A 13,341-nucleotide genomic window follows, 5' to 3' on the forward strand; every position below is an offset into this window, starting at 1 on the left:
TTTTTAAATGCTAATTCCTAACTATAATACTATACTAGGCCTAAAACCTATGGTTTTTTAAGTGAATTTGCAAGGTTTTTAAAATGCTAATTCCTAACTATATAAGGCCTGAAACCAATGGTTTTTAAGTGAATTTGCAAGGTTTTTTAAATGCTAATTCCTAACTATAATACTATATAAGGCCTGAAACCTATGGTTTTTTAAGTGAATTGCAAGGTTTTTTAAAAGCTAATTCCTAACTACATAAGGCCTGAAACCTATGGATTTTTCAGTGAATTTGCAAGGTTTTTTAAATGCTAATTCCTAACTATATCAGGCGTGAAACCTATATTTTTTTTTCAATCAATTTCAAAGGTTTTGTAAATGCTAATTCTATTAGCGGATAACGTTTATATATGTTATTATCCTTCTGGGACCACCCGAGCAGCCATCTTGTTTCTCAGGAGAAGTGAGGCACAAGAGCACAAAACAAGAGTGGAAAACGCGAAAAGGGGGCAGGGTAGAGACCCCCTGACCCCCTAGCACTTCTCAGGGGATCCCAGAAGGACCCCCAAGTGCAAAAAAAATATATTATAATTTTTTTTTAAATCGCGGGGTACGCGCACGGTACGCGTACGGTGTGTGTACTCCTCGAAGAGCTAGAGGGTTGGGGGGTCTCTACCCTGACCCCTTTTCGTGTTTTCCACTCTTGTTTTGGGCTCTCTTGTGCCTCAGTTCTCCTGAAAAAAAAGATGGTTGCCAACACTTCCTGGTTTGGACAGTTTGGAATGTTGACAGTCGACTGCCAGCCAATTAGAAACTCGCTCGCGAACGTAAGGGTATGCGCACGTAAGCGTACGGTGCGCGTAAGTTGCGCGCATATAGATAAATAATTTTCTCAAATTCAATTTTCTCAACAACTACTGGAGGGATTTTCACAAAATCTAGAAAAGGCACTACTGCATACCTGTCCCTACGATTTTGCCAAGTTTGGTGTAATTCCGTGTAGCCGTGTTTAAAGGTCCCTGCCGTCTCTGAAACTACTATCATGGCGGCGATGCTCATTTCATTTTGAATTTGCGGGCGAGAATACAAAAAATTGTTCTTCTCTGCCCTTTGAGAAAGCATTAATCTATTTATGCATCAAATTTTGCTCATGCGCAAATGTATATTAAGTTAATCATATACTAACACGAAATTAATTTGCAATGTTTTGATTTGATTTTTTCGTCATATTATGAACATGTATTATGTGGTGCTATGCAGTCCTATTTTTGTGACTTTTAATGTGAACAGATATAATGTTACATTGCACATTACGGTTCTAAGTTGATGTCGTTCCATAACGTGGAAGTCCTGTTTTCATGTTTATTCACTGTAACTTTATTAGCCATTGAAACTGACCACAACCTAGCGTGATCAAGGCTGTCCGCAGCCGAAACATGTTTGGAAAATAAACACCCTTGGAGCAGCAGCGGAGTTGTGTGTGATTTGGGATCTGAGAGCACCGTTACTTTTGGAACGTTTGGAACTTTGAAATTCCGGAGTGCTCGCCCGGCATTGGTGCCACCTCCCTCGGGCCGCAGACAGCGCGTGCAGAGCGGACTTGAAAAGGATATATATATATATATATATATATATATATATAAATACACATACACATACATAGATATATATATATATATACACGGAAAACACGTTTTGGGACCCCCCTTTCGGCCCGCTTGACGAATATATATAGAGAGAGACAGAGAAAATCGCCACTCTGCAGATAGCCACTGCCAAAATCCCAATGACGAAGAGTAAACCCTTCAATTGCTGGTGCAAAGAAGTGCTGTTTATGAAGTTAAAGCCAGCGCGTCCGCCATGACACATTTACACGTTTCGCCTCCAAGAGGCTTGATCACATGATATATGTGTGTGTGTGTGTGTGTGACCAAGGCCTCTGAGTATATATATATATATATATATATATATATATATATATATATATATATATATATATATATATATATATATATATATATATATATTCCGCTCCGTGGGGTTGTCCAAAAAGCGGGTAGCACTCGAGCCTGCGTGCGCCTTCCCCAAGGCGTTAGTTGGTATGGGCAGTTGCGTGCTTGTAATAGGCCCAGAAAATAAACTGCTTGAGATAATCAGATTGAGAGCAGATGGAGAATGAGAATCAAAAGTCAACAGTGACATTAATAACCCAGTTAGCCATGCCCCATCCTAGAATCAAACCAAATTGACCCTTCACCCGAGAAAGACGTTGCTTTTACCTCTATGTCTGTGATGTCATTTAGGTTGAGTGGACTCAGAATATAAAAGATCTTGTTGCACTTATAGTCCTTGGAAAATCGAGGAGTGTCGATGACCGCTCTCACCTGGTGTGTTACCTTGCCAAAAGGGCCTTCAAAGGATGTAGGTGCAGAGACTGAAAGAGAGAAAAAGAAACATGTCTTTACAATTCCAAAAGGAAAAGAAAATGGTACTTACCTTTAACAATTGCTCTTTGCTAAGGGTAGCTTCATTAAATTCATAAATAGAGAATTGTCACGCCTACACACAGGATCCCAGAACACTTTACAATAAAGGAGAAGAACATTCTGCGGTAGATTAACACAGTGAAATGATTTTAAACCGGAAACGTCTGCTTTAAATTTTTGTACTTCAAAAAAGAACTAAGTAAAACCATCAAAAACACTCCAATCTAAACTTAAATTTGGGGTAAAATACATACAGCAGCTATGCTGATCAAACATATTTCTCCTTTCCCCTTTTTAAAAGCGAGAAAAATGAAAAAACCAGTGTTAGAACAAGCATACAGTCTATTATGGAGGAAAACCTTCCCTGCCCCTTTACAGTTGCAAGTGGTTCACCACATTGCGCAGTGGCAGATACCCAGTTCATAGCAAGAGTTTGATTTAAAAAAAAAAAAGAAAATCATAAGTTCTTGTGACCAAACCCTTGCTGCCATTCCTGTAACTTCACGGGTACGAGGCTGGGTCGCTTATGAATTAAAATAAAGATACCCTGGACAGAGTACTGGTGTACCGGGAAAGCAACTTTTTCTTCTCTGTAAAGGGATTTTCAGTATTATTCATTAAAACACTTTTAAGCCAATTCTGTAGTTATGAACTAGAGAAGTACAGAATCCAATAAGTTCTAGAATAGCTTTTTATTAATTTCAGTAATGGAACAACAACAAAAAAAAGTGTATGAGGTTTTTTTCCCAAAAGTGCTATGTGCGCTAATTGTATGAAAACCACAACAAAACAGAATCTAAAAGCTAGGTTTTCTTCTAGGTGTCATTTAGGAATGACAACAATATTTTAATATTACAACTCCCAATCGCCACCATTCTTCTTCAGGGAGAAGCAAAAGGATTTGACTGAGGATGAAAATACTAAAAACGAAAGATCCGACAGCAATTCTTTTTGGCATCAGTGTGAGAAGTTGGCCTGATATATAATGTTCACTATTCTAGTGAGCACTTTGTATCAGTCCAAACAACCCTTATGGTGATTGGTTGTAAGTCAACCTTATAGACCAGCTATCCTAGTAGCGTGGATACGAGCAGTCTTCGGGCTAAACTCTAGAGGGCGTGTTAAGCCAGCTGTTATACCATCACATATACCCCTTGAACACCAAGTGAAAGGACACCACACAAGTGTTATGAAAATAAACAGTGTATTTATTTAGATCACAACAGCCCTGTACTCTTTATGAGGACAGGGTACTAAGCACACAACAAAACTCTTACGAAAATACTTTAAGTTGCACAATTTACACAAATGCCCGAGGGGCACGAAAAACCATATACTACAAAAGTGGAATGCGAAATTACTAGCAGGTAAGTACTATACTAATAGGCTTTGGAATCGCTAGGACTACGTTACTGAACCTTCAGATTACTAGTGAGAGGCCTAGGGGACTCGGGTGCAGAGTGTGCACTCTCACGCGGGATGCGGGACAAAGTCTATGGGAGCTAGTAAAGGCAAAGTTAATGTTCTCGGGCGAACCCGATAAGGTAGATCGAAAACGAAAGTGGATCTGGACCCTTGGATAGTGAGGCTATGCTGGGGCACCGAAATGTCGAAGTTACCTAGCCCAGGGGCTGCAGCTGCATAGGTCTGTAAAGACGTCGGGAATCCTCGTTGACGAACCAGGAGCCTGAAGAAAGAAGTTGCTGGCAGGCGACCAGTGAAGATAGTTCGAGTGATCCAAGCCTGGATCGAAGATGGATGACACCTGAAAGCAGAGGGGACCAAGTTCTTAATCACTAGCCAGTGATTGTGTGGGCACCAGGATGGCACCGGGCGAAGTCACCTCGACCAGGTGAGTGGGTGACACTGGACTCTGCAGTCTCACGGACCAGGAGGCGTTGTCGGCGACCAGGATGGAGGTGCGAGCTGTCCCACGATGGTTGATGCGGTCGACGTCGCTGGACCCAGGATTGGGGCAACAAGTCTTGGCAAATTCAAGCCCACGCGGTGGACCTAAAATGGCATCTGGAGTGGACCAAGAGGGTCCGGGGTGCTTCTCTCTTGGAAGGAAGCAAGGGCCAGTCTGGAGCAACCAGACCAGCAGTGTTGTCGTCGTTGATCGTCGTCAGGAAGGCCACAAGCCAGCGGGCTAGTAGCCAGACAACGCGGTGAGCAGCCAAAAAGCAGAAGGGCCCCACGCCGATCGTGGAGATGCTGGGGGGCTGGACTTCGGTGCTGAAGCTGCTCAGGGTCGGGGCTTCTCGGACCCCAAAGCTCTCACCAGAGGATCCCTCGGCGGTCGTGCTGGATAGAAGTCGTGCAGTTCTGATGATGGCCGGTCCCTCGAGGTCTCGTCGCACCTACGGTTCTCAGCTTAGCTGTAGAGGTAGGTAGAGGTCAGGTGTGCCAGGGAAGCCGGGTCTCGTCGTGCTGGTCGGTCGGATTCCTGAGGAAGGACGTGCAGCGAACCGCGGAGTTCTTAGATGGTGCCTGCGGATGCAGGGTGACTACTCCTTAGTCAAAGGGGAAATCCCTGGAGTCAACTAGTCTACTAATCACTATAGGCCTTTCTTGTTGTAAAAGGAAAGGTCACAGTATGCCATGGGTATTCGGACAAACATAAAAATAGGTTTCCACAAAGAAATAGTCTTGTTTACAATCTAGATTTATTAAAATTACATTTAAATAAACAATAAAAACAAGATAAATTCATACAATTCTTCCGAAACAATTAAAATCCAAGATTAAGTATCTTGGAGGGATAAAAATGATTATTCAACAGTATTACACAAACACAATATTACGGTACACGATAAATGGAAAAACAATCAAAATATGTTCACAATAAACAACCGACTAAACGTAATCACAACAAACCCCTCATGCATAAGTGGCCCACTTGATATCTCTGCCACTGTATTTCACTAGATCCAATGGCCGTGGACAATTTGGTTACTCTAAAGCTTTAGTGGAAAGATTTGATACCCATCTAAAGTTTTACCCGGCCCTAACTGGATTCTTTTAGACCAAACAGTGCGTCGACGCGTTTCGGTGCTTAACACTTGATATCGTGGCACCTTCCTCAGGACTTCTTATTTCTGGGGTTTCGGGGAACGGATGGATACACCGTATCCTCGGGACCGTGTAGGAAACGTTCCTAGATGGGGTCTATTTGAAGTATCACTTATTGGTACTACAGATGTAGTTCTTGGAGCCTTCTCTCTCCTGTAAAGGGAGCTCCTTTTGATGGGGTTCCTTGGTTTTTTGTTTATCAGGCGATTGCCCACTTGTCGTATATCTCAAATGTTTTTAAAACGTACTTAGAACGGGCATATAAAGTCGTTGGTCTACTCCTGAACTGGATGTGTTCGGGTTAGCGCTGTTTGTTGGCTTCTGCCTCGTTCCTTCACTACTCCTTAGCCACAAGGGAGAAATCTTGAGAAGAAGTCGAGAGTTCCTTTTGTAGAAAGTAGCTTCTTGATTCAAAGATGATCTAATTTGGAAGGGTCCCCGCTCCTGCCTTTATCCTAAAGAAAACTAGGTCCCTAGGGGTGGGACCAGGAAGGGGGGTGGTTACACCCCTCTCCCATGCCGGACTTTCCCCAGGCCAGGGGCTGGGGTGCCCCTGGAACTGGTTCTAGCCGGCAGATGCGTAGTGAGCACCGGGGTGCCACTTGCAGTCACCTTCCTGTAAAGCCCTGCCTACCCAGGATACACAAAACCCTGTCTGGGATGGTGCTAGCACCGCCCCTGACAGGAAACCCTTTGTCCAAGCTCTCCTCGCTGGAAGGACTCCCAGCAGCAGGAGGTCAGACTCGTGTCTGTGGTGGCAGCATCCATTTTGTGGAGCTGAGGCTTGAGTTAACTTTAACCGGGGTTCACAGTTACATACATGTCGTGTCCCTCTAGAAGGGTGGAATGCTAACCCCGTCGCCAGAATTGGCGAGGGGTTAGTATTCCAATTCGTATGACACCTTACTCGACATGTTTTGATAAAGCAATACCAAAGATAGCATTTAACCGCGAGGATTATAATGCACTTAAGAGTATATGGTATGCGTTATCATGGAACAGCTATTAGGACTTGGTTCCGCAAGCTGCAAACGGGCTCAGCTCATGCCAGAGCACCATTTCACACAATTCCAAGCACTCTGCCTTCAGGATTGTTAAGGCCTGCCATAGGAGTGACTGATAGGAATCTGTGTGTCCATTTTAGGGTTAGATATAGGTATACTATATCTACAGCAAAGGGTGATTACACCACCTTGCCCCAGCTGTCGTGCAGCCAGTTGTGTCAGATTTAGATGGCCATCCAGGGGTGGCATAATACATGCTTCAGCCCCTGGTAGGCCCTGGGTACACCTATGCCCTGAGTTACAGGGTCTGATAAGGTGTCCCAGTACCAATTGGAAATGTACCTAAGGTACATGGAATCCATTTTAGAGAGAGCAGTAGGCCTGGGGTCCTGATTGGCAGGGCCCCAGGTCAACTAAGTCGGAAAACCAGCAAAACACCAGGCAAAAAAAGTTGGGGGCAACCATAGTCAGGTATCCACCTTCCTAAACCCGTCTCCCATCTCCCTCTCCCGACCCATCTCCCTCTCCCGACCCATCTCCCTCTCCCGACCCATCTCCCTCTCCCGACCCATCTCCCTCTCCCGACCCATCTCCCTCTCCCGACCCATCTCCCTCTCCCGACCCATCTCCCTCTCCCGACCCATCTCCCTCTCCCGACCCATCTCCCTCTCCCGACCCATCTCCCGACCCATCTCCCATCTCCCATCTCCCGACCCATCTCCCATCTCCCGACCCGACTCAGCCCGCCCGAGCACTGCAGGAGCGAAGCATGCACCAGTCCCCTTCCCGTATCCACAGGAAGCCCACTGATTTGAATACACAGTGAGCCCTCCAGTGAACCCGAAAAGAGGGTGGTTTAGTTTGAGACACCAAGTCTCCCACCCTGTAGTATGCAGGACACGGCTCCCTCCTTCACGCTTCTGCACCTGTGGTAAAGGGAGAGAATGTCTCAAGAACAGTATAAATACAGTCTATTCTATCATGGCCATGGTCCACCAAAACATCATACACCAACCCCCTGACTTCTCCTTACCAGTGGTAAGTGCAGGTTTAGCTTCGTGCAGGCACTGGGTTCTCCTCTTATACAATACTCCAGGGAGATATAAACCCAGTCAGGGGCAACAAAACAAAAGATGTCCTGCAAGCACTGAAGGCGCCTACACAGCACCGTGCTAATTAAAGGGGAAAAAGAAAGCTGGGGACAGGGTACAGAATGCCAGCTACAAAAAAACCCCTTCTATGAGTTTTCAGTTTAAAAACGGGTCCAAGGGAATGCCTAAATGCTCTTCCTTCCGAGCGCCCGTGTTCCGTGTTTACACAGCGTCCTGTGTACAGCGGAATAACCCAAAACGTCACTTCCCGGGAACACAACGATGTGGACAGACGCCTAAGCCTAGACGTCTTCCTGCGCAGCTGCAGAATGAAAGGTAAACAGCGCGCAATATCGCCGGAAAATAAAACGGGAGCCCCCGCTTCTGGGAATGTGACACATAAAAATTATACCGGCACAGGAAGGAAGGAACAAAAACAAAAAAGACTAAAAGGGATAAGGACTAGAAAACCGAGTAGAGGAAAAAACGGGATATAACGAAAAAAGGGGGAGGGGGAGGAACTAACTTACTATCTATTCAAGGACGAGGGTTTCAGGAAACAGCAAAAACACAGGATGTAAAAAAGGGAATCACAAAAGCGAACTGGAAGTCCCCACGAGCCCGTGGGAGACTAAATGGAGTAAAAACAACAGAACTCCAATACTGCAGAACCTCAAGCTGGATACAAGGCCACAACGTTGGCGATATCAAGCAATGAGCATGGAAAAAGGACACCAATATATACCCAGCCCCAGGTCATGTGATAGTGGCCCATGGTCACAGAAACAGGACTGACCACATATCCCTAACAGTACCCCCCCTTTACAACCCTTCCCACGGGACGGGGCTTAAAGGGGTGCTGTCTATGGAACAACCGGACCAAACAAGGGGCATGAACACCTCCAGCTGGCTCCCAGGTCCTGTCTTCCTGTTTATATCCCTTCCAATCAATCAAATAATACAGACGTCCTTTAACTCGCTTGGAGTCGCAGATGGCATTCACCTCAAATTCCTCCTGACCATTGATTGTCAAAGGAGGAGGGGGGGGCAGCTCCTGCGTGGAAGGTGTATATGGTTTCAACAAGGAGGCATGGAATACTGGATGGACCCCATAATCTTGTGGTAACTCTAACTTCATTGCTACCGGGTTGATGACCTGGGTTATTGGAAAGGGACCTACGTATCTAGGCTGTAATTTACGGGACCCTTGCAGCCTCAGATTACGGGATGCCAACCAAACCAAATCACCCACCTGATATGGGGGCGCGGGGACTCGATGTTTATCCGCTTGTGCCTTCATGGTAGCCTTGGCCTCCACCAGACTCTCCCGGGCCAAACCCCAAATGTCACTCAATTGCTTACAAATCCCATCTATAGCTGGCATGCGTCCCGTAGGTTGAATGGCCACTGCCCTAGGGTGATACCCAAGTGAACAATAGAACGGGGTCATGCCCAAAGCCGAGTGTAAGCTGTTATTATATGCAATCTCAGCGATGGGCAGAGCTGTCACCCAGTCTCATGATAAAGAGGTAATCAAACATCTCAGGTACTGTTCCATCGTCTGGTTAGTTCTCTCAGTCTGTCCATCGGACTGAGGATGGTATGCCGATGACAAGCGTATTTCTGTTTTCAAAACCAGACATAATTCGGACCAGAAATGAGATATGAATTGCGCCCCTCGGTCTGATATTATCACCTCCGGCAATCCATGTAAACGTACTACAGAGGTCATAAAGACTATTGACATTTCCTTCGCCGTGGGAATCTTGCGCAGCGGTATGAAATGTGCCATTTTGGTAAATAAATCCACTACTACCAATATGGCTGTATATCCTGATGTCAATGGTAATTCCGTTACAAAATCCATACTTATGGTATGCCAGGGGGATGGTGGTACCTCCAAAGGACACAAGAGCCCAAAAGGCTTACAGTGCGATGGCTTATTAATAGCACATACAGGGCAAGATGTCACATATCCCTGGATGTCCTTTATCATGGAATCCCACCAAAACCACCGTTCACACAGCTCTCTCGTCTTTCTCATCCCAGGATGAGCCACCAGGGCCGATGAATGGCACCATTCCAAAACCTCATCCTTTAAGGAGGGAGGGATTACCATTCTGTCTCCATGATATAACAACCCTTCCTTCTCTGTTATCCCGGGCACAGACCGCAAGGAGCTTAGATCAAGAAGCTTCAGTCGCTCCCTTACCAAACGAGGAAATTCATCCATCTCCGTGGCCCCTACAATGCGTGTACCGTCTATCATAGCTCTATTCTCTGTCACAGGTTCTTCCCCTCTTGGGTCATTATGTATTCGGGAAAGAGCGTCAGACTTCACCTGCTGGGCCGCTGGTCTATAGGTGATGACAAAGTCGTACTCATTGAAGAATAGTACCCACCGCATCTGGCGAGGTGTCAGTGCCCTAGCGGAACGAAAGAATTCGAGGTTTTTGTGATCTGTATAGATGGTAATGACATGTCTGGCCCCCCACAAATAGTGTCGCCATTCCTCGAAAGCCAACTTGACCGCTAGCAGTTCTCGTTCGGCCACTGTATAGTTCCTTTCAGCTGGCAACAAGGTCTTTGAAAAGAAGGCTATTGGGTGCATATGACCGGTGGATTCGTCGCGCTGAGACAACACCCCACCCACTGCACACATGGATGCATCGGTCTCCACGAAGAACGGCAGGGCAGGATCAGGATGTACTAACACGGGGGCTGATGTAAAATGCTCCAACAATGATCGAAAAGCAGTCTGCGTCTCAGTGGTCCACTCAAAAGGAACACCCTTCCGTAACAGGCGAGTCATTGGTGATACCACCTCAGAGAAGTGCGAAATGAAACGCCGATAGAAATTGGCGAAACCCAGGAGTACCTGGATCTGTTTCACAGAGGTAGGCACAGGCCAGGTCATAATGGCCTTTATCTTCCCAGGATCCATTCGTATTCCCTGCGCCGAAATGATAAACCCAAGGAACTCTACCTCATGAGTGTCAAACTGGCACTTCTCGAGCTTGGCGTATAGATGGTGCTCCCGAAGGGTCCGCAACACCTGAATGACATGTTCTGAATGCTCAGCTCTCGTCTCCGAAAACACCAATATATCATCCAAATAGACGATAACCGTGCGATCCAGGAATTCACTGAGCACCTCATTAATGAAGAACTGGAATGCCGCCGGCGCATTGCACAGGCCGAACGGCATTACAGTATATTCATAAAGACCATACTTGGTCCTAAAAGCCGTCTTCCACTCATCTCCGGGTCTCATCCTTATCAAATGATAGGCTCCCCGCAGGTCCAGCTTAGTGAACACGGTAGCCTTGCGGAGCTGGTCTAACAACACGGAGATGAGCGGAAGAGGGTACCTATTCTTCACTGTGGCGGCATTCAGGATCCTATAATCTACACACGCCCTGAGGGTCCCTTCCTTCTTAGGAATGAAGAAAATAGCCGAGGAACAAGGGGATGAAGAAGGACGAATAAACCCAAGTCTCAACATCTCATCGATGTATTCCTTCAAATGTTCCTCCTCGGGCTCCGACAACGCGTACACCCGGCTACAAGGCAAGGAGACCCCCGGTACCAAATCGATCTTACAATCATAAGCCCTGTTCGGGGGAAGTTCCTGAGCATTCGTTTTATCGAAAACATCCTTAAACTCCGAGTACTGGGGAGGGACAGTTCCCACATCCATTACCGCACAAACCAATGGATCGATCTGAGCCCCTGCTACAGCATAACAATGCTTCAAACAGTGTACTGAATCTAGCGTTACCAACCTCCTCACCCAATCTATCCTAGGATTGTGCTTCTGCAGCCATGGCACACCCAACACCAGACCAAAAGAAGGGGCATCAATTAAGTCGAAAACCACCATCTCAGAATGCCCATTCTCACATGACAGACCCAAAGGTGCAGTCCGGCGAGTAATACACCCTGATGTCAGCTCGGTCCCATCAATAGCCCTTACTGGCTCAGGTCGTTCTTTCAACTGCCAGGGAACCCCCAACTTATCTGCCATAGTGATGTCCATAAAATTGCCAGTGGCACCTGAATCCAATAACACCGACACTGCAACACATTCCTGAGTCCTCAACAGTAATTGAGCATTAATAACGAAATGTCTTGGTGCTTGATCTACCGATCCGACCACCTCATACTGTTGACCACCACTTTCAAGTGTCCTATGGTCTATCTGAACACAAGCCACCTTCTTGCCGAATCCCACACCAGAGGGCTTCACCGGACATTCCCTGGCGAAATGGCCCCCTTGTCCACAATACAAGCACAGGTTATTCTCCCTCCTTCTCTTCTTCTCTTCAGGCGCCAAAGGACCCCGTACCCCACCCAATTCCATAGGTTCCGGAGCCACCTTGTAGTCCCCTGTACTCTTTACCTCGGCCTTTGCGTAACTACCTCTGATCGCCTGAAACCTGCTCCTCTCACCCCGCCTCTCAGAGACCCTATGGTTCAATTTAACCACCAGATCGATAAATGCTGAACAATCCTCCGGTGGATCCACCACTTGTGAAACAATGTCCTTTAGTTCTTCACAGAGACCTTGGTAGAATATTGATGTTCTCTTTTCAGTGGGCCAATGAGTCTCAGAAATCAGTCTGTTAAAGGATGCAATATAGGACAACAAATCCTGTCTGCCCTGCCGAAGCTTCATCAATTCTGCATCACTTGCCTGCATGAACGCATGCTTGGCAAACAGTGCCCGCATTAGTTCCTTAAATGCGTCATAATTATATAATACCCGATCATCGTTATCTACCAAGGGTATAGCCCATTGAGCAGCATTGCCAGCCAAGTAGGAGATTGTAAAGGCCACTTTTGCGGAATCATCAGGGAAGGCACTTGGTCTACACATGAAATGTAGCTGGCACTGGGTCATAAACATCCCAAATTTCTCACTATCTCCCGTAAATCTCTCGGGAGCAGCTAGTGGCACGGCGACCGGGGAAGACACTGTAACGTTAATGGGGTTGCTGGAACTGCTACCTCCCGTTACCCCCTGACTAGCCCCCCCGCCATACTGAAAGGTCGCTGGGTGAATGATGGAAGAGGTTCCCCTCTGATGTAACTGCTCCCTCGCCCTAACGGCCACTAATTCCTGTTTTAATCCCGCATTTTCTTGCTGCAGATCCTGGACCTGCGACTGTAAAGTCTGCAAGGCCCCCATAATGTCTTGTAATGAGGGGCCTCCTGGGCCCTCACCCACCGCGTTCCCATCCACATCCATGTTCGCTCAGGCAGTGCTAAAATACGTGGGCTTGATATTCTGTTGGGCCCGACTCAGCCCGCCCGAGCACTGCAGGAGCGAAGCATGCACCAGTCCCCTTCCCGTATCCACAGGAAGCCCACTGATTTGAATACACAGTGAGCCCTCCAGTGAACACGAAAAGAGGGTGGTTTAGTTTGAGACACCAAGTCTCCCACCCTGTAGTATGCAGGACACGGCTCCCTCCTTCACGCTTCTGCACCTGTGGTAAAGGGAGAGAATGTCTCTCAAGAACAGTATAAATACAGTCTATTCTATCATGGCCATGGTCCACCAAAACATCATACACCAACCCCCTGACTTCTCCTTACCAGTGGTAAGTGCAGGTTTAGCTTCGTGCAGGCACTGGGTTCTCCTCTTATACAATACTCCAGGGAGATATAAACCCAGTCAGGGGCAACAAAACAAAAGAT

General features: G+C 46.6%; 1 protein-coding gene across 3 annotated transcripts in view; it reads right to left on the minus strand.

Annotated features, from left to right (window-relative positions):
* Window positions 1-13,341, minus strand: part of ARRDC1 (arrestin domain containing 1) — a 699,997-nt gene that overhangs the window by 426,659 nt on the left and 259,997 nt on the right. For all 3 annotated transcript variants that reach the window (XM_086921134.1, XM_086921132.1, XM_086921133.1), the window contains exon 4: window positions 2,265-2,419. In XM_086921134.1, the coding sequence (XP_086777260.1) occupies window positions 2,265-2,419 (155 nt within the window). The remainder of the gene's footprint in view (window positions 1-2,264; window positions 2,420-13,341) is intronic.

The sequence above is a fragment of the Lissotriton vulgaris genome, chromosome 5 (genome assembly GCF_964263255.1).
Source record: "Lissotriton vulgaris chromosome 5, aLisVul1.2, whole genome shotgun sequence".
Lineage (NCBI taxonomy): Eukaryota > Metazoa > Chordata > Amphibia > Caudata > Salamandridae > Lissotriton > Lissotriton vulgaris.